This window comes from Lagopus muta, chromosome 4, assembly GCF_023343835.1.
Source record: "Lagopus muta isolate bLagMut1 chromosome 4, bLagMut1 primary, whole genome shotgun sequence".
Classification (NCBI taxonomy): Eukaryota; Metazoa; Chordata; class Aves; order Galliformes; family Phasianidae; genus Lagopus; species Lagopus muta.
This window is the reverse complement of record NC_064436.1, coordinates 45,535,890-45,560,219: the sequence shown is the minus strand read 5'-3', so window position 1 is coordinate 45,560,219 and position 24,330 is coordinate 45,535,890. Positions and strand designations below refer to the sequence as shown.

Sequence of the window (24,330 nt, the reverse complement as noted above, 5' to 3'; positions counted from 1 at the left end):
ATGATGTACTACAAAACATGTGTAAATAGAATTTTTTCTTGATATCTTTGAAATAAAAAACATAATTTTTAGTAAGTTTTGAATCCCAATAACATGAAGTGCATGAATCTGAAAAAAAAAACCAACCTTAAATTGAAGATGAGATCGGACTACAGCATATAAGGACTAAATTACGCATAAGAAGTAAACAAAAAAGGAATGAAATACAGATTGCAAAAACAGTAACTTTTCTATATATGTACATATTTATTTCAGCATCTCAATTGATATGAATAAGTAGGCTTACATTTTTAAAATTCTCTTCTATTTGCTTAAATTTCTGCTCTTAAATGTGAAGAGAAAATGAGACTATGCATTCTTTGGTACTGTATATCCATTTATAGTCCCGTAAGAAGTCCTTTAATAGATTACAACTCTTTTCTATTTTTTTTTTTCATTCATTTCTTTTGAATTATTACATGACACATACACAACAGCAAAGTAGCAATACCAGTGGCAACATGAGAAACCCATGCTGGCCAAGCAATGTGCATTTCAGTCATCTTGACAAATTTCAGTGATCTTTTTCCTCTACCCAATCATTCTTCTCTGCCAGTTGTTCCAGCTGCTGGCTAGGAGAAGTGGAAGAATAGGTTCTCCCACAGCTCTAGTACTCATCCGTGGCATTTTATGGTAGCTAGTGAGACAGATGGAGTTTGGTTGGTAGTTTTAGTAATTTTAGTAAGTTCAGAAAATTTCACATACCTGACGGACGTTGGCTTGCAGTAAATTCCCCAAGTGCTCCACCAGCTCTGAAAAAGTTGGTCTCTGCTTAGGATCTCCGTGCCAGCAATCCAACATAGTTTGGTACCTAGAAGGACAAGCCCAGTGAAATACCAGCATAAAGAAAACAGAACCTACTACTTTCTTAAACACCAGCTATTACTGTGGGATAACTCTGGCAGCTGAAATTATGGTTTCTTACATTTCAGGTGTTGTATAGTCTGGTGCTCTCATTCTTGTTCCTTCCTTCAGTCTTCTGCAAAATTCCTCATCAATTTTCACTCCAGGGTATGGTGATGCACCTAAAATGAGAGCAATGGTAATTTTAATGCATTAGATTCTTAATTTCTGGAATTAATTTTCTAATATATAATTCATTGTGGCCTGAGTTAATAAGGTACTTCAGTACATTTGGATGTGCAAACAAATTATATTTACAATGGCAGAAGCAAGTGAATGAGTAAATGAGGCACATAATCACATACTGAAATCGCAAGAAGATGCATTTAAGTCCATGTTAACATTTGCATTTTAAAGAAATTTGAGCATTTCACTTTGAAGGAGAAAATAAACAGGAAATCTTCAAGAAGTAAAAAATACTGAAGGGAATCCAAGAACATTTTGACTATTTTCCTCAACAAACTGTTGTGTAGATTTTAAGATGGTCAGTGAAATTAAAGTGACTCACCTAATGAAAATATTTCCCACAGCAGAACTCCAAATGACCATACATCACTCTGAATGGTATATACTCTGTCAAAAATGGTTTCTGGTGCCATCCATTTTAGTGGTAGCCTAGCCTGAAAACATTTAATTTAAAAACATATATACATCACTGCTCATTAAAAACTGATTTTCTAAACACCTATTTAAGGGTTTGAGTTCTGACTTCACATTAACTCTCTCTCAAATAGAGAGTCTGAAACTTACATCTCCTTTTCTGACGTAATCTGGGTCTTTGTAGATGTCTCGAGCCAAGCCAAAATCACAGATTTTGACCACGTTATTGTCTGACAAGAGGATATTACGAGCAGCCAGGTCCCTGTGGATGCACTGCAAAGAGAAGTAAACAACTTCAAGCGCTGCCTGTTGTCACTGCTCTGACCGTGGGGCTGATCTCTTTCACATATGTGCTCTCCTACCCTCAAAGGGCAGATAATTCTTAAAACCTCTCAAGAAAAAGAAACCTCAGCATTAACAGTTACTGATTTAAAGTGCTTTTTTGATGGTCACAACTGATTTGGCTCAGGAATACTTGTGTTTCCAAGTCCAAACATACATCTGTTTATCCACTACGCAAAGAGGTCCTTTGAAGTTATCTAGTTATTTATCCCAAGAAGCTGACACAAAGCAGGTTCAGATCTGATTATCTTTAGATTTTCTGAAGTTCACTAAAATCTCTATATTCCATTCTCTCTCTGAAAAACACACTATTCTAAAATGTCAATTTGATTCCAACACAAACTAACATGCTTGGAGAAAGAAAAGTCTGTGCTTTTACCTATGCAGAATGAGAACTTAACCAAGAACCCAAGGACTTTAAAATTCAAGCCTCGATAGCTAAAAATAAAAAAAAGCTATGTTCTGCAAGTGACTGCAGATTTGCTTTTAGAATGGACTAGAAATACAGATTGAGGAAAGGCATAATTTTACATATACGTACCAACCAGGATGTATAAAAGTATATAAAAAACTTTTTGTAGAAAAGGCTCTGATGTCTGCATTGCACACCTAGAGCAGTGTTACATTCCCTTCTATTTCCTTTCCTCATTTCTAAGTAACTTTGTTTCTATAACACTGAAATCAATTCCTCACTCTCACTGGCATTTGTATCCTTTGAAACATGCACTATATATATTTAGGATCAAATCAAAGAGATGGACTTATATAAGGCTAAAGTGCAATTGAGGTGCTATTAGTCCCCAGGGTATTGTTTGCTAAGAGACTCATCAAAGAGACATCCACAAATTTTCATAGATGAGCATCCTCTCTCCTGGCACTGTCCTTCCAATCCTAATGCACAAATCACAGGCAACTTCCTCAGAGCAAGATCTTTACTCTAGCTTAGAGCCGTTTTCCAGGGATTTGTCTTTAATTCCTTCAGTCATCCTCATATGCCAGTTTCCTTCCACCAACTACTTAATCATTCTTCTATGACTCAGTGACCCACAAACCTTACACAGGTCACTAACATTTGTGTCAATAAACATATGGGCTGTTTCACTTTGTAATATTTATGATTTGGATATCTCTTAGGGCAAAAAGAAAATGTTGTGGATGACTGCCAGTCCAAAGATGAACACACTGTTTCCTTCTGCAGACCTACAGCACTATTTCCTACAGTCAAATAAATAACATGCCATTCTTCCTGAGAAGTTCCTTACTTTGCGTGAAGCCAAGAACTCCATTCCTCTCGCCACCTGGAAGCTATAACAGATGAGGTCCTCCATGGTCAAAGGGTTCTTGCAAAGGTCTTCAGAACCAGCTGCAAAGAATCAGACAACAGTCAAGCATGCCCTTTGTCACTAATTTACCCATGACTGCTTCGTAGGTAAATGTTCATCTTAATTTCATGTCACTGTAAACTGAAAGAGCAAATCAAGCCCTTCTTTTTTGGCTGTATAATCAACATTAGCAACCAAACCAGACCTGTGCAAATTTAACTTTTAGATGATGAGTTTTACCCCAGACTTCCTTGCTTACTTGCAGAGTTCTCACCAGTAGAAAGATTTGTGAAAAAATCACAAAAGAAACACTACCAAAAATTCTAGCTCACTAACTCCTAGGACAGGAAAGGCCTGCTATGGTTTCAGCAGATGACTTTGGAAACCGATGAGAAGCCCCACCTAGTCCTTATGGGGGAGTAATATTCCACAGGGGGAAAGACTCAAGTTTGGCAAAAAGCACTGCTAATTTCAGGTAGAAGAAACCTAACCTCATTTCTAGTGACCCTGAGAAATAACATACTTAAGTATCTAACGAAGATACCTCAGCACTTAGCTCCTGCTGATAGAAATATTTCAAGTTCCTTGTAGAGCTCTAAATTTTTAGAAGAAACCTGCCACAAACTACAACTTGCTGGCTAAAACCCTCATCTCAAGGCCTTCTTTAGGCCTAGACACTTCTACAACACTTCAGCTCATAAAGTTAGTGTTCACTCCAGAGATGTCTGAAAAGGTCCAAAATGGTGCAGAAATGCATAATGAAGTGCAGACTTTGCATTACATGATTTTCAGTATCAGTTGAGACACAAACAGTTGAGCTATGGCTTCCCTCCTGAGCGGTCTGACCCCACTACTTGCTGAAGTCAGTGCTCTCTGAAACATTTGGGCAGCACTGAGTGTTCTGTACTATTGCTGCCAAAGGAGAACATGGTAAATGTGAAGCTGTTGCAGAGAGTATGTATAACCAAGGGAGGCTTTGAATGAGCGGAAAATTTAGGTTTCCTGTTCCTGGTGGACCACCTGCACATAGGGAAGGCAAACCAACTTCTCTGTGAATAAGCACCAAAGCAGATGGTTTTTCATGGTATTTGACTTCAGGGTAAACATTGAGGAAATTCATTTAGTTTTCAGGCACATCCTCTCTATGCTGCCTTTGGAGGTTGTGTCGCTTGATTTTTTCTGAAGACACTGGGATACTAAACAGGCAGATGTTCAGAACGCAGTGCAGTAAAAATGCATCCTGGAATGGGAATGGGCTGAGGGGTCTGAGATGTTGAACTACAATGATCCACAGCTCAACAACTTTGGTCATCCAAGAAATATTTTGCACACAGCTTTGAGGGATTTTTGGAAACACCCCATCCCTGATACCCCTTATCAGCCTCTACCAATGAGAGCTGTTCCAAAACTAGAAGAAGACATATCCTACCATCCTCCTCTTCCACATCGCTCAGGGACCGCTCTTCCACAAACCCGGAGCTTGCGGAGCTCTGGCTGCTCGTGATGCTGTCCAACCGTTGCTTCAGGTCCGTGGAGATGTCTCCAATGTAGTTCTCCTTACCTTGCCGAAACCTGGCACTTTTAGTCTAGAAAGGACAGAGAAAGAGTGAGAAATCAGAAACAGAAAGTATATCAGAAACTTCACCAGGACAGGCAACACAGTTCTCTATAGTGCACGTCATGAGTATCCCCTCACAGCACCACAGTGGCCTGCTCCCATGGCCTCCCAGCTGCCCCTCACTGCCACCTCTACACTGTTTAGAGAAAACCTGCTCTTACAGGTCTCAGGAATCTGGTTTTCACAGCCTCCTACCAAGTCCCTGGTCCCCACAAATCACAAAGCAAATGTGCTGCTGAATCTCCGCACAAACTGTAGAGCATCTCTATTGCATTAATTTCTGTTGCTGCAAAGGCCCTTTGACTAAGCTTCTACACCCATGCCAAAACCCTAGCTGCCCTCAAAATCTGATTTATTACCTTCTTCCACAGACCCATCAAATTACCCTGGATAAGATCCACTCCTGCTGTCTTCCTCCACTACAGTTCCATTTTCTCAGTCTGGTTTGGTCTGGTTACTTTGCTCCCATGGCAGTGCTGCATTTTCCTGTTGCTGATTCCCATCCCCATCACTTTGGTGAGCAAGGGTCATCACTCTTGTGAAACCTTGCCTCTTTCCTCAAGTTCCCTTAGATATTTATCTTTTTTACCTCGCAAAAGGATACAGCAAGCTGCCTTTGCCAATATGAAATAGTAAACAATGACTCCAAGGATGAAGAAAAATAACCCTCTGGAGAACTGACAAACAGATTAAAGGAGCTCTGATCTAAACACAGCAGCTGCAAGAAGGCTGAAGAACAGGTCTATCAGCACTGCAGAGCACTGAGCGGCCTTTCTCTTGGCTGCGGTTGAAAAAGTTTAGAGTCCCAGGCATGCTCTTCAGCACTGGACATCTACAGCCATGCTGTTCAGCTGGCATCTGACCCTCAGAGTGGATGGATCCTGCGTCAGACTTCCTTACAAAGGTGTCCAGAAATGACCTTGAAAATGCCAACCTCCGTCCTCCCTCTCCTTTAAAGCAGGACGCAAATATGAAGTGTTGTGATGAGAGTTCTCCTTTCCAAATAATTTGGGAGGTGAAAACCTCAGCAAAAACTCAAGGGATATATCATTTATACAACATGATTAAGAGCACAAAATACGGGTAATCTGGCTCAGCAATGAGGCAAGGGGAAAGTGGAAAGGATTACGCGATAAAAGATATCTATGGATATGATGGATATATATACTAAGCAGGGAGTGCAGTTATTTAAGGTGGTCTGGAGCCTAACTAAGAAAGGAAAAAATTCAGGCTGATAATCAGAAAAAAACTTCCTGACAGATACAGCCAAGTGTAGAACAATCTGCCAAGGGAAATACTGGAAGCCCAGTTCCTTTGCACATTTCAAGCTAACAATAACAAAATAGCAACATTTCAGGGGCCAGGGGAAAGACCAGATGACCTCTGATGTCTTTGTCATCTCTCATTCCCATGAGAAGCACTGAATAGCCAGCATCCACAAGAACTGCCATGACATTCTCCCCAAGAAACAGAAAAATTGTGTATGGAGAAAAAACACCAAATAGACCATTATACTGCACCTTGTATGGGACAAATTCACCCCTCTTGCTCCGTAGATATGCTGAGAGGTTTCCAAACTTGCAGTATTCCACAATCACCATGAGTGGACCTGCATAACATACAAAGCAATTACTTGGAATTATATATTATATATTATAGAATCATATAATCACAGAATCATAGCAGGGTTTAGGTAGGAAGAGGCATTTATGATCATCTAGTTTTTGTCTAGGTAGTTTAAGTTCTAATAACTTAAATCAGAAACTCAATTTCAAATATAGATGCTTTAATCTACAATCAAAATGTGGTAATTTATGCTCATATAAGCATTTATTTCAATGACAGATTTTCACCCTAAGTTCCAAATATTGCACATATCAATTTTGTTATTTGATAAACAAAGAAAGAAATATTTATGTATTATGTTTCCTTCAACTACTGCACTTTTTCACAGAACTTTACAAATTAAATTCTAATCACACAGTAAGTCAACAGTTCAGCTTTCCTGAAAAATTATTACCGACCTACTCCACACTGAATTTCTTCCAAATTAGCATTCACTGCTGAATTTGCTAAATGAAACATCTGTCCTAGATTATAAAGTCAAATAGGTTCATCCACCCAGAGCTGGACTTCAAAATGCAATCTCCGCTCCCACTCACACACAGATGCACCCACTCCCTGTCCAAAGCCAAGCAGGGAAGCCATTACTTGCAGTTGCACTGTAGCCAGTGGAAAGAATAAGACCAACTTGTGAAATCTCCTATTAGACTTAGATTCAGAGCCCATTATATGCAAAGCATCCACTGTGAAAGTGGATATGAGGTACTGAAAAGTGAAGTGAGAGAACAGGGGTGTTGAAGGCTTTGCAAAAATGAACAAGGGATGGAGCTGTACATACTACAGAAGGCTTTGAGCTCTTATCCCATCTCTGGATCTGCTACATTTACCAGGAATTTAAAAAAAAAAAAAAAGGGTAATTTCCTCAAACCTTAATTTTGAAACTCAACATTCTCGGCAGTAGAAATGGCAGAAATAGGGGTTTTGTTAGTACTTTCCCACTCACTGAGAAGTTACTCACCTCCTGGCTTTGTGCAGGCTCCAAGTAAATTGACGACATTGAGATGATGACCAATGTGAATGAGGATCTTCAGCTCAGACATAAGTGCTCTGTGCTCACTGTGGGTTGCACCCTCTGCAGAGGTAAAACAATGCAAGTCAGGAACATAACAGAAAGGCTCTCCTCTCCTCTATCTTCTCTATCGTTATTTTTCTAGCCCATTTAGTGAGAAGTCTTGTTGGCTGGCATCCTGGATCAGCTCTGCTGTAGGACACTGATGGAAACTAGCCATATGCATTACAAGGTTGGTTTTGCTTTGCTTTTGAACAAAATTTGCCAAGGACAGCATATTAGACCAGAGACACAAACATATATTGTCAAATACCTTTTTTCCCCACATAGCTTTTGAACAACCTGTACTCTGCCATTTGACCCCAGCAGCCAGCCCATACAGCTGACTAGAGCTAGAAACTGTGCAACTGCTCACACTGTACTGTCAGAAGCCTGTCAGCTTTCCCATCCACCTCTATCACAGCAGAGGGTGGGATACAGCCCCTGAATTCCCTGCATCCTATTTTGTTGTCCCAGCTTCCCAAAACTTCTCCCCAATTTTGGAACATGTCTGAAGTCTGCAGAAAGCCACCCAGTCAAATATGGACGTTTGAAAATTGCTTGCTGGTGCAAGTTTATCATATTAATGTGAGTAAGTCTAAAAAGCAATGGCTAGAAAACCACAGTTGCATTACTCCTATTATTGATAAAGTAAAGGTATTTTACACCAACTGATAAGATCAATTTTAATACATTATTGATATGAATGCTTTGATTGTTTTTGGTTCATTTTCATCCCTGCTGTTACAGGATTGGCAATACCCATATATTCAGCATTCAAGGTGAAGTCTTAGTCATCTTTTTTACCTTTAAGCATTTTGACTGCCACAGTTCTGCAGGTAGCAGTTTTGTCAATCCCAAAGGCATCAGCTTCTATGACTTGGCCAAAAGCTCCACGCCCAAGAGGTTTACCTTGAAGTGAGAAGAACAGACTGATTCATTTGCCTGGTCCAGTGGTCAAAAGATACAGAATAAATGGCAAACTGAACTTGTAAATGAGAAATTAACAGAGGACTGACAGTGGGGAGAGGCCGTATTATATCCTATGGGACCCTGGAGCGCTCCCTGCTCCTGCTGGCTGTGCATCAGGGCAGTCCCACCACCCACTCTGAAGCCGCTCCTGGAGCAGGGCTGGCTGCAGGGTCACATAATGGCCAGTGCAGGGAAAACACACCTAGTTTCAGTCGGTCTCTGGGAAACTCCCACTTGCTGGCATCATATGGAAGCCGCTCGCAGTGCTCATCTATGGGGACTTCATCAGGATCCATGATGATTGACAAGTACCCAGTCTTCATGTCACCTCCATTGGCCTGGAAAATGGCATTAGTTGTTAAATGCATAGGTTTTTTGGTGGAGATGTGCAAAGTACCAGTTTGTCACTCTGAAGTGTTCTGCTGTTTCCCAGAAATGCCTGGCTACCATTCCCCTACACAATGTCATTGGGAGTTTGATCATCATTAATTACTGCACTTTTTTTTTTTAATAAACAAAAACAGCTGAAGAACTTTTTTTCTCATGAAGGCCTGTTCAATTAAAAACAAATTTCTGTGCCCTCAGTTCCAGGCAAGAATGTTACAGCATGGAGAGAAAAAAATGTGTCTGTTGATTTAAGAACAATGGAAAGAAACAGCACAAAAGGATTCAAGTCAGCTTTCATTTGTCATGCAAGACCAGTGCTGATAGGACAGTACAAGAATTTTTTCATTACCCGCTTAACGGTCCGAAGGATGATTACAAGAAGCAACCAGAAGAACATGGCAATGACTGCAGTGCCAACAAGGATAATGAGCTCCAGATTTGTTTTCTCTTCAGCGCCTGGGAAGAAATAAATGAATATCTGAGTGATAGCTGGAAGTGTATTGGTTTTGTTCATTCATTAAATCACAGAATGGAGGTTCTTGTTCTAAAGGTTCATTTTAAAAGCACAACATGGAGCAAGGGAACGAAAGCAAAATGAAACAAAAAGCTTGGGTTTAATGTTAGAATATTATGCTTATTTCAGTGTGGTTTTAAACACCACACGATTTCTTAGCACCAGCTTTGTTCCATGGGCAGAATCTGGATATTTAGCAACCAATATAAAGCAAAACTTCATATTTTAAAAATAAATGGTTGTTTCAGAATACCCCGAATGAAAAATTCTGTGTTAAGAAAAAGTAAATAAAGTACTGAGAATGACCTAGGGAGCACTCTCTCTCTTGTCTCTAGACATGCTTCAGCTGGGTCATAAAAAATGAGGTTCTACAGCAACACATGAAAATGAGGACTTATAACAATACTTGAATATCTGATTATGTACAGCAGTAGCTCTCTTTTCTCCAGCACTCATTCCACACATCATGGTCTTGTGTGTCACGCCTTGCACCACACTCATTTTCCTACACAGTAGCACACTTCACCTCATGATCCCAACTGCACTATACATTACTTGAAGAGAAACAGTATGCAATACTGCAATACACAGATTTCCAACTTTTACAGACCTTTAAATCATGCCCCAGCTACATTTACCAATTCAGCTGAAATTAACATCTGCAGATAACATCCCACATAAATGTTATTGCCCTTAATTCATCTTAATATCTTAACGAGAGCTATGAAAATACAGGATAGTGCTTTAATTACCTTAACGTAATAGGAAGACAATCATCCTAACTTATAAGACAGAGATTAGTGAATTATTCAGTAACTACTTTTCATAAATATACCAGTATCAAAAACAATGAGTTTTTTACTTGAAGGTTTCTACTTGCAGAATCCTAACCCTTGGTGCAAAGTCCATCATAGTTCCAGTTACTCAAACTGGAGACTAACCTCTTGTTAGGTTTTATTATTTCCTATTGCAAGCTGCATTTTGGTGGGCTACAGTAGGACTGATGCAAATGAGAAATGGGCCTCACAAACACTTTCAGATCTTGGTGGACGAAGCCTGGAGTTTCCTAACCCAAAAACACTACCTGTTCCTATCAGTGAAATGGGACAGCAGACACAATAGAGTGCACAAAGACTTCACCCTTTTTCCTATTTCAGTGATCATAACAAGTTCATGCACAAACTGAAAATAAACAGATACTGACCTTGCACTGAAAAAAAAGCCTCTGCTTTTTTGCATCCAAGAACATTGCAGGCAAGGCAGGTGTACAGCCCACCATCTTCTTTCCTCACTCTACGTATTGTTAGTGTTTTGTTCCCATCTTTCAAAACAATACCTAGGAAAAAAAAAAGATCATACTTAATTTGGTTGTTTTTATGTTGGTTTGTGATAACAACGCAAAATGAAGCTTTCTGAAATGAAAATTAAAAGTTAACCCTAGGAATCAAAGCTCCCGAGTGACAGAAAATCCATAACAAAAGAAAAGTTCCTCACCTGAATCTTCAAAAAGCATTTCACTATTTTTAAACCATGTGATGTTTGGAGGAGGAATGCCATTTACTGTGCATGACACTTCTATGGTTTCACCAATGTTTGTTGTTTGATTTTCCAAATTTCCCACAAGTGTGGGTGCCATGGGCTCTGTTGGTATGGAAACAAGATTAGATCAGTGAAAGTTTAAAAAAGCATCTATTTTTGCAGAAACAGCTGTTGATGATGCTCTACACATTTGACTTAGAAATGAAGTCTCAATTTTTTCAATAAAATCAATAGCTGCAGAGTTCAAATTAAAATCATAGTTAAGCTTCCACATGATGCAAAACGATCATAGTATCTAAGAAAATTTTAGCAGCTTTAGATCATTTAATTTGTAACTACTTGGGCTGCAATGCAAAGAGGGATAGGTGAGAAATTGCTTCCCTCCCACTTCTGTGTCTGGCTCATTATGAGAATGCTGACATTGTCTGTCCATCAGGCATTCATTTAAGACAGCCAATAAACATATGTAGGTATTTTCCTGAATCAACGCCACAGCTGCTTAATGAGACCAGACATCTAGGCCCTGAAACAAAGTCATCATTATTTGTGTGAAAAGCTAATTGATTACTAGCTTTTATTGCTTGCACCTGAATTCCAGTGTTATTTCATGACAGTTTTAAATTATAGACGCTACTTCCGACCCAAGATTCAGTGACAAAACGCAGTAGCACTAATGCCATAAATACACACAGGCACTTATAACTGTAGAGAAAAAAGTGTTGGGAAAAGTAAAACTGAGAAGTTATTAAACTAAATACATGTCATCATTTGTGCAAAAGCAAAATTTATCACCTTGCAAGAGCTCAGTGCTACAGTCAGTGTTTTCCTCACTTGTACAGATGAAGTGGTCAGTCCTTTCTATCTGGATAAGACTCAGACCTGCATTCAGCAGATATCAGCATCTCCAACTAACATGCCCTTTGTTTACAACAGATAGTCTAAATCTACTTAATAAATTGAACGCACATATACAAGGCAGGCAGACACCAAAACCTTGTGCTCTTGGAGTTGTTTTCTTCTGCAGCCCCTCATCATAGCTCACAGCAAGAGATCCATACCTTGAACAGTGAGGTGCTTCACCAGGCAGTGCTGTGTTTTAGCCTTTTTGTCCTGAGCAATGCAAACATAGTCACCTCCATCCTGGAGGGAGATGTTACGGAGGATGAGTTCTAAGGTGACATTTTCACCGTTGGTATTTGAAATAGTTGCATTCAGCTTCTGAAGAGCATCAAGGTTCTTGCAAACGGGCATGGGCAGCCCTCCAAAGGGTGTCTGTGAGGTGTGAGCACTGAGTTTGTACCACGATAGCTTCTCAAATGTGAATTTATCAGCTGTGCACTGTAAGGACGTGTTATCCTTCTCTGTCAGTTGATTCCGAGGCTGGAGATTAATTTCAAGACCTCCTGCACATTAAGAAAAATAAAAAGGAAATAAATTCCTATCGGGTTGTATATTTTGCTGTCAAATGAACCTGAAAAGCCTTTTTACAAACATAGCATTATCCTCATCTTGTCTATTATTAACTAAATGAACAATCACTGAAAAATCAATTAATCACTTAGGTAAGGAGCACAATCTCATTAAAAGCAATGTATTTATATGGATTAAAGACAGGCTTGTCTAATTAATATAATTCCTCTTCCTACAGAAACTTCCGGCAAGCAATGATGATTCTTAGCATTATCTTATAGCTTCTTTTTTGATATGGATTTAAATATTATTTCACACGAATATGGGAACAAATTTTCAAAAAGACAGAAGCTCTTTGCCATCAGTTTTGAAAATGTTAGCCTTAGCTTTTGTAATATGATATTATATTACTCCTTTTGTCAAACTACACAAATTTCTCTCTAACTCTTCCAAAAGACTGCAAAAAGCCAGCAGCAATCACTCTCTGGATATTAGTGCCCACTTTGTATTATTTTCATGGGACCCAGTCCACTGACGCCAGCAGAACTAATGTCTTGGTTGAAGTTAGTTGGTGACTTTAAAAACCGCTTTAGGAAAACCTTCAGTAAGATTAAAGGATTTATGAAAGACAGGAATCAGATAATAGTGCAGAAGCACATCTAAGTAGTGAGAAATACAAAACAACATTAATTCAACATGACTCCTCAGAAAGGTATACTTACTGGTCACGTGAAAGGAGATAACTCTTTCACTTGATCCAGCTCTGTTAGTAGCCATACATCTGTACAAAGCAGATACATTTGCTGCTTGAATCACAAGGGTGCTCACAGTCTACAAGAGAACAAACAAGAAATTTCATACCACATCAGTGTTAAGGTTCCTGCATGAGTCTGACCACCACAACAGCTCAGCAAATTGCTATGCAAACTAAAACACCCTCCATAGCATAGTGGCTATTCAGTCCCTTACTGCATAAGTGCATGACAATCAGATAAAAGAAAACAACAAAAAGCAGGCTACGGTGTTCATGCCCATAAATACCAGACCCACTGCTTTTCTGCTCTTCAGTTTTCCTAGCTTTTCTTTGTTAACTGACAAAATTAACTCACCTAATTCATACCCCTAAAAGAGAAGTAATGAAATGTAAGCAAGCTTCACAATGAAGATTCACTTTGGGGAGATTGTCTAAAGACACAAGTGTCCATCTCTACCTATTAGCTTCAATAGGAGTTTATATGACAAGAGACCAGATCCTCCAGTTTAACACTAGGTTAAGACTCTCATCTCTAGTGATATACTTCTGATATGTGGACTGCTGAGCAGGGCTAGTCATTCCCAACCAACAGAAAAAAAAATCTGCTCACCTTTGTTTTCCCAGCAATAGTAACAACTCGCTGTTTGATTTCAACCTGATTCCCACCCTTTCTCTCTGAGATCACTTTCCATTTTCTGCATGCATATGGACTGGCTCCCAGGCGAACTTTTCTGAAACAAGAAGAAAAGAGATGTATTAGCCCACAGGAAACATTAGCCCCTTCCTAGTGTGTTTTTCTGTTTTCTCTGTAACATGAAGATGCCAATCAACAAACCACATGGATCACTGGCTACAGCCTACATTTCGGAGGGAAAAAGTATGTTTCTTGAAATATTTCTATTAAATTGAACCCCTTAACCTTCTGAAACCTTTGTGCTTTGTAAAATAACAAGCCCCCAAGCTGAAAGGTGAATTCCCTAATTAATCTGCCTGTGTCAGCTCCATCAGGATGCTTGGAGGGAAGTGGCTATTCTGGGAACAAACCTCCATTCATAAATGCAAGATTCGAGTTAATTTAGTTCAAAGGAAGACAGAGAGACATAGAAATCACTGAACTCCCTACAAGAATTTCTTGAGGACAGTGGCCATTGTGTAGGAAGCAACCAGGCACCAAAGGAAGAAACTTGTGGAAATCACTTTAAAAACAACAACAGGAAAGAAGAATGCTTTTTTTTTTCCTTGACTTTTTTTTTTTTTTTTAAAGGAAATCTGGGCTTGTGGCAGGCCCAGATAAGGGAAGCTGCGTGAATCTCAGTCAGGCACTCTCTCTATCTTTCCCCAACATCAATCAGTGCACTTCCTTTGAGATACACTTTCACACAGATAAAGTGCACTGTCACACTCAGCACTTGAGCACAAGGAGAAAAAAACAACAACCACAAAGGTCTGCAATTAGCATAAACAGCAAGTTTCCTGTGTTTGGGACTGAGCCCAATGGGAGAGCTGACAGGGGTGGGGGGCACAAAAATAGCTGTGTTTGAAACCCATCATGGGTCAAGATGCCCTTGAGGAAGGCTTGAAGGTAACAAGCCAGCATTGACAGCTCTTCACCACAGGTGGCCCTTGTCTCTCAACTCCCTGCCCATGAGTCAGCAGAGCCTGAGTGCCTACTGAGTACAACAATCTTCTTTGTTGGCAACTGAAGTCATTTTGAGGCCTACAGGTGCCATCAGCAGAAGCTCTCTCATGACTTAAGAGGGAGCAAAACCAAATCCTAGAGTGGAACCCTTCAGTGTCCACCACTCTCTGTCCAGCACGCATAGCATAGTGAGGCCCCAAACCACCAGCCCAGCTCAGCTGAGCTCACCTCAAAGCCCAGACACAAAGCAACACCACGATGAGCATCCGGCCCCACCACTGCTACTCACTGGGGGCTGAAGGTGCACTCTTCCTCCAGCTGCCAGTACCACAGGACAGCAGCAGGCGGTGGGACGGCATAGATGGTGCAGGTGAGTGCCTGCGTTGAGCCATACTTGTAGGAGTCAACAGGGGCCATCAGCGCGTTCTCACCAATCTGGGGGGGTACTGGAGGAGAGAGCAAGATATTACACCTCCCTCAAGGCTTCCCAATGGCACTCTGTACACACACCCCATGTCACTTTGTCCCTATAGAAGCTGGGGACATCTGAGTGCAGAGCAGAGCATCTCCAAGGAACAATATGCACTGGAAAGTGTTGAACCTGCCCAATGCCTTGAGGATCAGGATCTCAAGATGCAATGCTCATTATCTCCATTGAGATCTCCCTTCACTACGCTCAGAAGGTGGCCCTTGAGGTCTTGCCCCTATCCCCAGCTATTAAATGTTTGTTACACTCCAGAATTTAACCTCGCTGCCCTTTCCAAGACCTGCTGTTTTCAAAGCACAGGAGAAAGGCTGTTTCCTGGGAAGCAGAGGGGAGGAAGAGGAGGAGGGCGGCTGTGCAGGGCAGGGCAGAAGATGAGGGACAGCTGGCATAGAGGAGGAAGGATGGGCGAGGCAGACCAGGGTCAGGATGGAGCGGAGTGGGGGAGGCACCGGGGAGCAAGGAGGACAGGAAAAGGACAGGACACACAGGCAAAGAAATAATACGCAGAAAACAAAAACACACCCACCATGTAGCGCCACAACAACAACAGGAGCCTCTACCAGAACATCCTGGGGCAGGGCCCAAGAGAGACAGCCCAGCCTTGCATCACCCCAGCTAAGCATAAAGTGCTCTGATCTAAGCCCCCACCCCTGTTTAAGGCTTCATAGCTCAGATGTGAAATTAATCTGAAGAACAGTAACACATGATGTCTACACATGGCAGGGTGGAATCCCTGCACATCACTTACCATTCACAAGCAGGGTGAATGTATGCCTCCTCTGCATCTTGTTGGTAGGGTTCGTAAGGACAACAGTGTAATTCCCAGCATCCTTCTCAGTTGCTTCAGTGATTACTAATGTGTAGCCAAGCTTAATTGTATGATTTGCATTCATGACTTTTCCATTTTTGTACCTACAGAAAAAAACAGTGCTCTGAATACTTTAGAGATTTGCCTCAACCAACCATAGCTCAGCTTTTCAAACTCATTTTGTCTAGATTCTTACCATTTTGCCTCAGGAGAAGGATATCCTTTAAACTTCACAGGAATACTGACTGTATCGCCTAACTTCATCTCAACCACATTCTCCATTTTCTCTAGATGAATAAAAGGACTTTCTGCAAAAAAAAAAAAAAAAAAAAAAAGATAAAAAATACAGAGGTTTTTCTGCAGAGGCAAAAGTTGTCAGTGGTCTCTGCTTGGGTTAACATCTAACTCCAAATGACCAGAGGCTGGTGGCAGGAAGGCACTGTAAAAGCACAGTAATCTCTAAATTCTGAAGAAGAACAAAAACCAAGTCCTTTCCCTTGCACAGAGGAATTGACCAGTTTCCTCCCAGGGAGCTTGGAGAAGCAGAGACCAAAGGGACCTCAGCATGCCAACGTTCAGACCCCGTGGTCTATTGAGCCACTGTGATGTTGCAAAAGGAGCAATTCTGGGCAGTCCTCAGCTGCATAGCATCCCCTTTTTAGCCTTCTCAGTATTTCTATATATATAGTGTAAAACTGGCTTGACGGACTCATTCTAGGAAAAAAGAGTGTTTAAAACTACAATGTCATCATTACACACTTGAGAAGAAGCTGAATTTATCTACTTGAAACTCTGCAGTTGCAGAATACTATGAAATGCTTTACTACTTTAAATTTGCATTCAGACTAAAACAGCAACAAGCTTCTTGGCTAAGACTTTATCAATTTGGTATCTACTGTGCTCAGAATAACAAATGATCCGGTTTTGGCTCCTCAAGAGAAATAGAAAAAATCTAAGAGAAAGTTAAGAGTATCTTGAAGCACTACGCTACAGAGTAATTTTGAATGTTTATATATTTGTATGGCCTCTGAAAACAGAATACAGGAAAACCAGCCTCCTTTGAGATACAAAGTCCTTTGTTTGACTGAGTGATAAAAAAGGGCCATTCTCATGCTGACAATTTCTTTTTTTTCTAGAAGTAAGCCAGTGGAGTCACTATGGCTGTGCTCAAGAGGGGCTTGAAAAAAAGGCTGTAAGATTGTGGCCTCATACTTATCTATACAGGTAGTCAAAGTTGTTTCATTTGCATTGTATCTGTATGACCAGACCACTTTGATTCAGTTCCTCATAACTTGGAAGCCAAAAGTTTTCTTTGCCTAGCTTCATTTAAGCTGACCTAGAATCTTGTCCTACAGAGCCACCAGAACCTCACTTACATTCACCTGGCATGAGAACAGGTAGCTCTTACACAACGTCATCTGTGCAAAGCCAGCTTTGTAGGACCTCGAGGTCCTACACAGAAGAGCACAAGGGGTTTACCTTAGTTAAGTATCCATTTTCCTATGGGATTTTACAGCTTTCAGTAACAATTAATTATTCTTTAAAAACATACTAGATAAGCATGTGGTACAAAACTACTCAAGAACATGGTAATGGGTGCAAGAGAGCAGCTGCAGCTGCACTTTGGTTCATTTCCATCATTCAGTTCATTACCATGATGCCTCCTGTGTCCCATTTACCCACCCCAAAGCCAGAACAACCAACAGAACTGAAGTGGAAGATCCTGTACCATGGATTATGAAGTAGCTGCTGTTCTTCATGTTCATGCGACCACTGGATGCTGCACACGTGTATCGACCTTTGTCATTTAAGTTCACACTGTCAATGGTAAGAGTGCTTACAAACGTCTTTATTTCTCCTGCAGTGGTTTTTAAATCTCTTATGGTTGCACGCTTTTCCTGCAATAGAAGAGACAAATGTTTGGGAATTTGAATTTATTCTTCCTCACACCCATAAATACTAGCATTTTCTTTCTGTATTATCAGCTGTCTTGTGAACATTCCTAAATGCAGAGTAACACTGTAACAAAACTAAATTCTGCTGCACCTTTCACTTAATATGATTTTACCTTGATGGAAGGGTAGTCCCACTTAAAATCAATTCCCACGTTCAGCTCTGTCCTTACAGTACAATTGAGAACTAGTTTTTCTCCTACTGCCAGCTCAACTTGGTAGTGTGGGTTCATTGTTAGATCATAAATCCGATAACCTGGAGGAAGAAAAAGGCACACATTGGGTTACAGCACTCGGTACCAACTTCCCCAGCTGAATTCATGAAAACTCCCACCAAACCCACTGCTACAAAGAGGCATCTCAATGCTCCAGCATAGCATGATGACTAGCGTGCAAAGGAGCCTGGAGGGAAGGGGATCTGCTAGTCCCAAGCATTTCCCACATGTGACGTGAGAACCATGTAAGACGGTGTCACAACAGGATGTATGTGCTTGTTCAGATCCTCCCGGGTGTTGGGTGCAGGCAGGAGATGGTGACCTACGTGGTCTTTTCCAGGGAGTGGCAAGTGAGGTCCACTCACCCCCAGGTGGCTAGAAGCCAGGCAGCCCCCACAAACGCAGCACTGAATCTGAGCACATATGTCCTGCATCTCAGCACAGAAAGGGAACAGCTCCAAATGAGGAGAGAAGAAATTCGATGAGCAGCCATCACATTGTAACAGCACAAGGACAAATCCTGCTGCCCAACACAGCGCTACAGCATTTCTGGACTTTGCTGAACAACTGACAGCATAGACCAAGAGAGCACAAATTCCCTTGTGAGGATGTCAGTCTGAAGTGAGACAAGACAACCCAACTCCTCATATGACCTTCCGATCCCCCATTCCCTCAGTACACCTCAGAGCAATTTCTTTCCATCTGCTGCTGATGGGTGCCTGCCTCTAGTTCCCTTCAACAATGACTTGGATCCTAGATAAGAAAATTAAGTACAGAAGGGAGTGATCTGGGGAAGAAAGGCTTGCATTGTTGGGAAGAAAAATGCCTGGCATCTATATTAAACTAAAAATAGAAACCTTTAACCCAGTGATCAACTAGAAAGAACACAATACATTGTATTTAACAGAAAAGTAACGCTTATAACAACATCCATTTTGCATTAGCTACATCGTCAGTATTGAGTAACCTACGGCCCAATCAAATATAATTGTGTCAGCACACTGTAGAAGCAAAATAACATCAGCTATACAGAAAAAACTTGGGCTTACCTACAACTGCGACTATGTATATCACAGACTGGTAGCTCTCATTATCTATTTTAGCTTCGCAGAAGACCATGCCTGCGTAGTTGATTAGATGACTGGGTATAGTGAAGCCTTTTTTATTATCCCACGAAATGGATTTACCATCAGGAACAAATACCTTTTCTGGATATTTCTGTTTGAAATAGTGACAAAATGCATCGTCAGGTTTCAAAAGCAAACAACTTTGAATTTTCAAGTGCAACATCTTCCATATCAGCCAGAAGCCAGTTTTAGCATCTCAGCTCAGGCACTTCTCCTTTTGTGAGCAATCACCCCACACTTCCGAAGCACAGGACCATGGTGACACACAGTCACAGCACTCACCAAAGGCTGCAAAGTTCCCAACAAGGGAAAGATGTTTTCAAGAAACACATTTATACCTCATGCAAAATATTTACATCACAGTGATTTCAATTAACTCTCAAAATAATAACAAGCTTTTTCCTTACCGCATGCAGAGATACATTGAGATTTGACACAGTTCCAAGGCATGGTACTACCACAGTTTTATTCTTAGTGATGTACACAATGCCAAGCTGATCACCAACTGAAGTCACAAATGGAGATCGATAATCTAGAAGAATATTCAGTTGGTAAGTGGATACAATTAGTCGTGTGATTACCAAGGAAACATTTTTAAATTATCTTTCCCTATTTATTTCTTCTTAGGTCAGTTTTGTTCTTTTCTACTTGGTTAAACACTTAAGCAATGAGACTAAAAAGGAAGAACATGTTTTGACAGCCCCCCAGGTTGACAGTATCATTATTCTCAAAACATTTATCGACAGCAGTACACACTTTGGAGAACAGCTTCCTGCCACCACAGTCTGCGTGCCGACACAAATCTGATTTACCCCAGTGTGACTTTTCTTGCATAAGTATTACAGGAAATACCAGTTGAAAGCAGTGACATGCAACACTAGCTCCCCCAATGGCAGCACCCTTTTTGGAATCAGTCAAAAAATGAGCTTATAAAACAAGCCACGTGAGAACTTACCTTGAACGTAGACATAAATGGTTGTAGCTGCCTGGCTGTCTCCATAAAGGCACTTGTAGTCCCCGGTGTCATTGCCTATGACTCTGAGGAGGGTGAGGGTCTTGCAGAAAGGGCCATCATTGCAGCCCGTCACAGCAAGGCGCTTCTCAGCACTGCTCTGGTTATTGGGCCAGGACCAGAACACGGCTCTCTGACCACTGGAAGGCAAACATTCAAAAGGGGTAAGTGCTAATCTCTGCAGGATCCCTAGAGAACTGCTTTCATCCCACCTTATGAAGCATCAGGATAAATTCACATAAACTGACATGTTGCTCGTATCCCAAAGGAAGCTACTTGAGAACAAAGTTGCACCGAATCTGTCACAGAGCACCCAGCTCCCTCCCACGCCATCCTATGCCTGCTTTGCTTTGGCTGCCCTGCTGATGTGCTTTTCTTCAGCAGTCTTTCCTTGCTGCAAGTTTAGAGATTGTTTCAAAACTTTGCCAGGGAAAAATCAGATGACGGGTGCAAAGGAAAGGGGGGAAATGAGCACTACTGGGAGAGAGACAGAACCACCTGAAACTCTGTCCAAAAACTCACTGCATAAATCAACCCTATCAAAATGAATGTACAGATTGGCCCTTACCTGCAAGTAATGTTCAGAGTGTCATTTGTGGTTATGGTGAGAACACTTTTTTGGATGCTAAGGGTTGGCTGATCCATAGAAATAAACAAACCTGCAAAAACTGATATAAAAAAAAAGCCCTCAGACAGATACAATAACAAAAAGAAATGCTACTCAACCAGAACAGCATCGTAGGAAAGAATACGTGCTATGCTTTAAGCAGACACCTTCACATCATCTACTTAACAGTGAAAGGTAAATAATGACTTTTCACACATCACAGAAAGGTCAAAAACTCTGTCATAACAGGAAAGCCAGGCAGATGGTCAGGAGCTGGCTGCAGAGCACGACAATTCAGCCGGCCAGGGTGGAGTTCCTGTTTCCTTGTGCTGCCAACTTCAAGGTCTAACAAGAGGATGTGGAACATTGAAATAAAGTGAACCTACATCTGATGACCTCACTCCCTGGGGAAAGGGATTACAAGCTTCTCTCATAATAAACTGAATACGCTCGTACTCTTTGATACTGCTGATCAATGAATTATGTGAAAAACTACTTTACACATTTTGGCACAAATTTCAGATCCCAGGAGCTCAGCATCACTTTCCTTTATACTGCTTTCCCCTTTCTTCCCAAGCAGTGTGACACAAAACCGCTGCTAGCAGCTCGCCCCGGACCACCTGTCCGAGGGACACATGCCGGTGCCAGCGCTGCTCTTAGGCAGGTGAAGGGCATGGGCAGAGCCTTCCCATCTGCCAAGCACTCCGTCGTGCCGCGAGCAGCTCCGCATCACGGCGAGCACCCAGCCCGGCCGGCACAGCGCAGTTAGATGGGGCGAGTAACGAGACAGCAAGACCGGAGTGGAGCTTTCCCCCTTTATCCCGCTATTTCCCGGGGAACCCCGGGGTATCCCGTGCTGCAGCCGCCGGCATCCTCACGGGCTGACTGATGACGGCTTTTCTTCAGCTAAGCTCTGCTCAGCTCTGGGAAGCGGCAGGATCCCAGCGAGCAGGAGGTGATGCCGCACCGAGCCGCTCTGCCTGCCCCGACAGCCCTCAGGAAACCGGGGACCGCCACCCGCTCACCGGGACTGCGCCGGTGGCGCATCCGGACCCGAGCACAGCCCTGCCCGACGGCTCCCCGACGGCTTACCGGGAGTAAGGCACAGCAGCACCGTCAGCACCCGCAGCGACCCCAGCTCCATCCCGGAGCGCGAAGCCGAGCCGAGCCGCGCCACACCGTACCGAACGCAGGGATGCGGGATCCCTGGGGCAGCACCGCCCTCTTGTTCCTGGGGCGGGACCCGCCGCTATGCCCCGTCCAGCCGACCGAAGCCCCGCCCCGCGCCCCGCCCTACTCGCAGCGAGGGCTGGATTTGTCCCCAAACAACTCCGACCCAACCCCCCACTATAATGCATTTTCAGGTAAAATTGTCGACCAGGCAAGGAAAGCAAACATAGGTTAACGTTTTGTCCGTGCACATGATGCCCCTGTTGGAAATAAATAGACGTGCATGGACAGAGGTATGCACAGGCAGGTGGATGATATCAGGGATGGAGCAACACGCTGTACTCAGAGCTGTGCCTGTGTGTGCATACATGTGCTGCTCTGTGCTGCCTTCCCCCGCACGTGTCCACTGATGACTTCAGTTAATGAAGCAGCAATTTTATTTTCTGCGCTGTGCAATTCTGGCTGTTTTGCTGGGCTGGGGATGAGTGTAATTCCGTTTGAAATGACAGTCCTGTTTCATGCGGAAAGATAAAGGAGTGGAAGAAGCCACATTTCTCTGATGATTTTTCCCAGAGATCCAATAAATCCCACGATATCTCACAGAGGACTTATGTGGTTGAACAGTTGTGAGTTGGCACGATGCAAACAACACGTACTCTTGTTATTCTTCTGAGCTCCACAACCAGAAAATCAGCATTTTCCCACCTCCGCTGTGCTGTATGTTGGCCCAGTGGTGTTTCTAAATTAATTGGCTGTGATCACTCAGCTGACTCTGTCTGAGATGGCTGCATGAGAGGTTTGTGTGCCTGTGGCTCTGAGAAGCATCAAACCTACCTGTTGCTAAAGAGTGGCTTTTGATAACTGTATGGTGAAGCCGGTCTTATTGTTTTCTTGGTATCCTTTTTTCTAACTACAAAGAGCAAATTCTATTAGGGAAAGGCATGCGTGCAAGAACGTTGCCCTCCAGAGCAGTTCAGCTGGCCAACAAAGCTAAAAAAGTGCCATTTGAAAGCACCATAGGACCCCAAAAACACAGTGCAGTCACTGGTAGCTCACTTCAGTGCTTTCTGCACTCCAACCACAGCTTCCACAATTGCTATCTGCAGATAATATACCACTATATTGGCCTTAACAAATAGCTTTTCCAAAATTCCATCAGATGATGCACAACAATAGCTTGCTGTAATTTTATTTACACCTTATTTTCATGTAGAGTTATTGCTCTTAAGTTAGGAGAGGGCAGTTGGTTTTGTCACTAAAAATTGTTTTGGTTCCTAAGCTTTGTAGGAACAAATACCCACAGCTTGACTTAAGCAGATCTGAGCAAAGATATACGAATTCTTCTTCACATAGTGCTACATCTGCTTTTCCAAACCTCATATTGTTAAGTCATACACCCAAAGGGGCACAAAGGTGAAAAAAATGTGCCTTTCCTCCAAGACTCAGAGAGAGAAGGAGCCCTCAGACACAGTCAACATCAGGAGAATGCAGACTGAGTGCAAGGCATCCTCTGGAAAGGACACAGCTCAGAGCCACACAGCACTTTTGCTTCCCCCAGTGATCCTATTGAGATCTCAATCTTTAAACTATGCTTCCCAATTGGGACACAATCTTTCAGTCCTTTGCTGCCAGTGTAATCTTGTTAACCAGAATAATGCTGCAGGCAGTGCTGCTTCGCTGCACAAATCTCTGTCCCCATTGCTCTCTCCCCATTGATGGTTGAGACACCAATGAGAAAATGAGAAGATAGGTTTTTTACACTCCAGATACTTGAATGAGGCCCTATCAACATCAAAGCACAAGAACAACTTAGCTTTGGAGTCATTCCATGGATGTGGGGCTGAATCAAAGTACCTATGGGCATAGTGGTCGTGGGATGAGTCTTCTGTTAAGGTCGAGTAAAATCACTGGAATTGTTGGTATATGTGAAACCTGGAAAGTATGCAAAGTTTTTACTGACACAAAGGATATGTGCTTTGCTACACTGATTTTTCTGGTTTGAGCCTTGGTGTGGCTGCCTCAAGTGGTTTGTCACCGGAAGGTGCTGTGGGAAACATCTGGAACACCAACCTGAGCACAGAAGACAATCACCCAACTTCAGATGAAAGACTCATCTAAGTGCACTGCTGCTGTGATGGCTACAGGGCATTGAACCACAGATGTCTGTGAGGCTAAGGAGCAAAGGGATAGAAGTTACAAAGCCCAAACTGCAGAGATTTGAGTGGTGGTAGCTTTCTTATCC

At 42.1% G+C, this 24,330-nt stretch overlaps 1 protein-coding gene across 1 annotated transcript in view; it reads right to left on the bottom strand.

The window, feature by feature from the left end:
• The window catches only part of KDR (kinase insert domain receptor), a 29,578-nt gene extending 7,449 nt beyond the window's left edge, over positions 1-22,129 (bottom strand). The window contains exons 1-26 of the mRNA XM_048942242.1: positions 22,011-22,129; positions 20,880-20,979; positions 20,255-20,451; positions 19,707-19,831; positions 19,222-19,390; positions 18,074-18,213; positions 17,735-17,903; positions 16,202-16,313; positions 15,946-16,109; positions 15,000-15,156; positions 13,682-13,802; positions 13,040-13,148; positions 11,966-12,310; positions 10,863-11,009; positions 10,573-10,704; positions 9,204-9,310; positions 8,670-8,805; positions 8,303-8,407; positions 7,406-7,519; positions 6,345-6,433; positions 4,636-4,792; positions 3,147-3,247; positions 1,693-1,815; positions 1,451-1,562; positions 965-1,064; positions 745-850 (exon numbers count right to left, since the gene is read on the bottom strand). Coding sequence (XP_048798199.1) covers positions 745-850; positions 965-1,064; positions 1,451-1,562; positions 1,693-1,815; positions 3,147-3,247; positions 4,636-4,792; positions 6,345-6,433; positions 7,406-7,519; positions 8,303-8,407; positions 8,670-8,805; positions 9,204-9,310; positions 10,573-10,704; positions 10,863-11,009; positions 11,966-12,310; positions 13,040-13,148; positions 13,682-13,802; positions 15,000-15,156; positions 15,946-16,109; positions 16,202-16,313; positions 17,735-17,903; positions 18,074-18,213; positions 19,222-19,390; positions 19,707-19,831; positions 20,255-20,451; positions 20,880-20,979; positions 22,011-22,062 — 3,489 coding nt within the window. The 5' untranslated portion in view covers positions 22,063-22,129. The remainder of the gene's footprint in view (positions 1-744; positions 851-964; positions 1,065-1,450; positions 1,563-1,692; positions 1,816-3,146; positions 3,248-4,635; positions 4,793-6,344; positions 6,434-7,405; positions 7,520-8,302; positions 8,408-8,669; positions 8,806-9,203; positions 9,311-10,572; positions 10,705-10,862; positions 11,010-11,965; positions 12,311-13,039; positions 13,149-13,681; positions 13,803-14,999; positions 15,157-15,945; positions 16,110-16,201; positions 16,314-17,734; positions 17,904-18,073; positions 18,214-19,221; positions 19,391-19,706; positions 19,832-20,254; positions 20,452-20,879; positions 20,980-22,010) is intronic.
• Between the last annotated feature and the right edge of the window lie 2,201 nt (positions 22,130-24,330).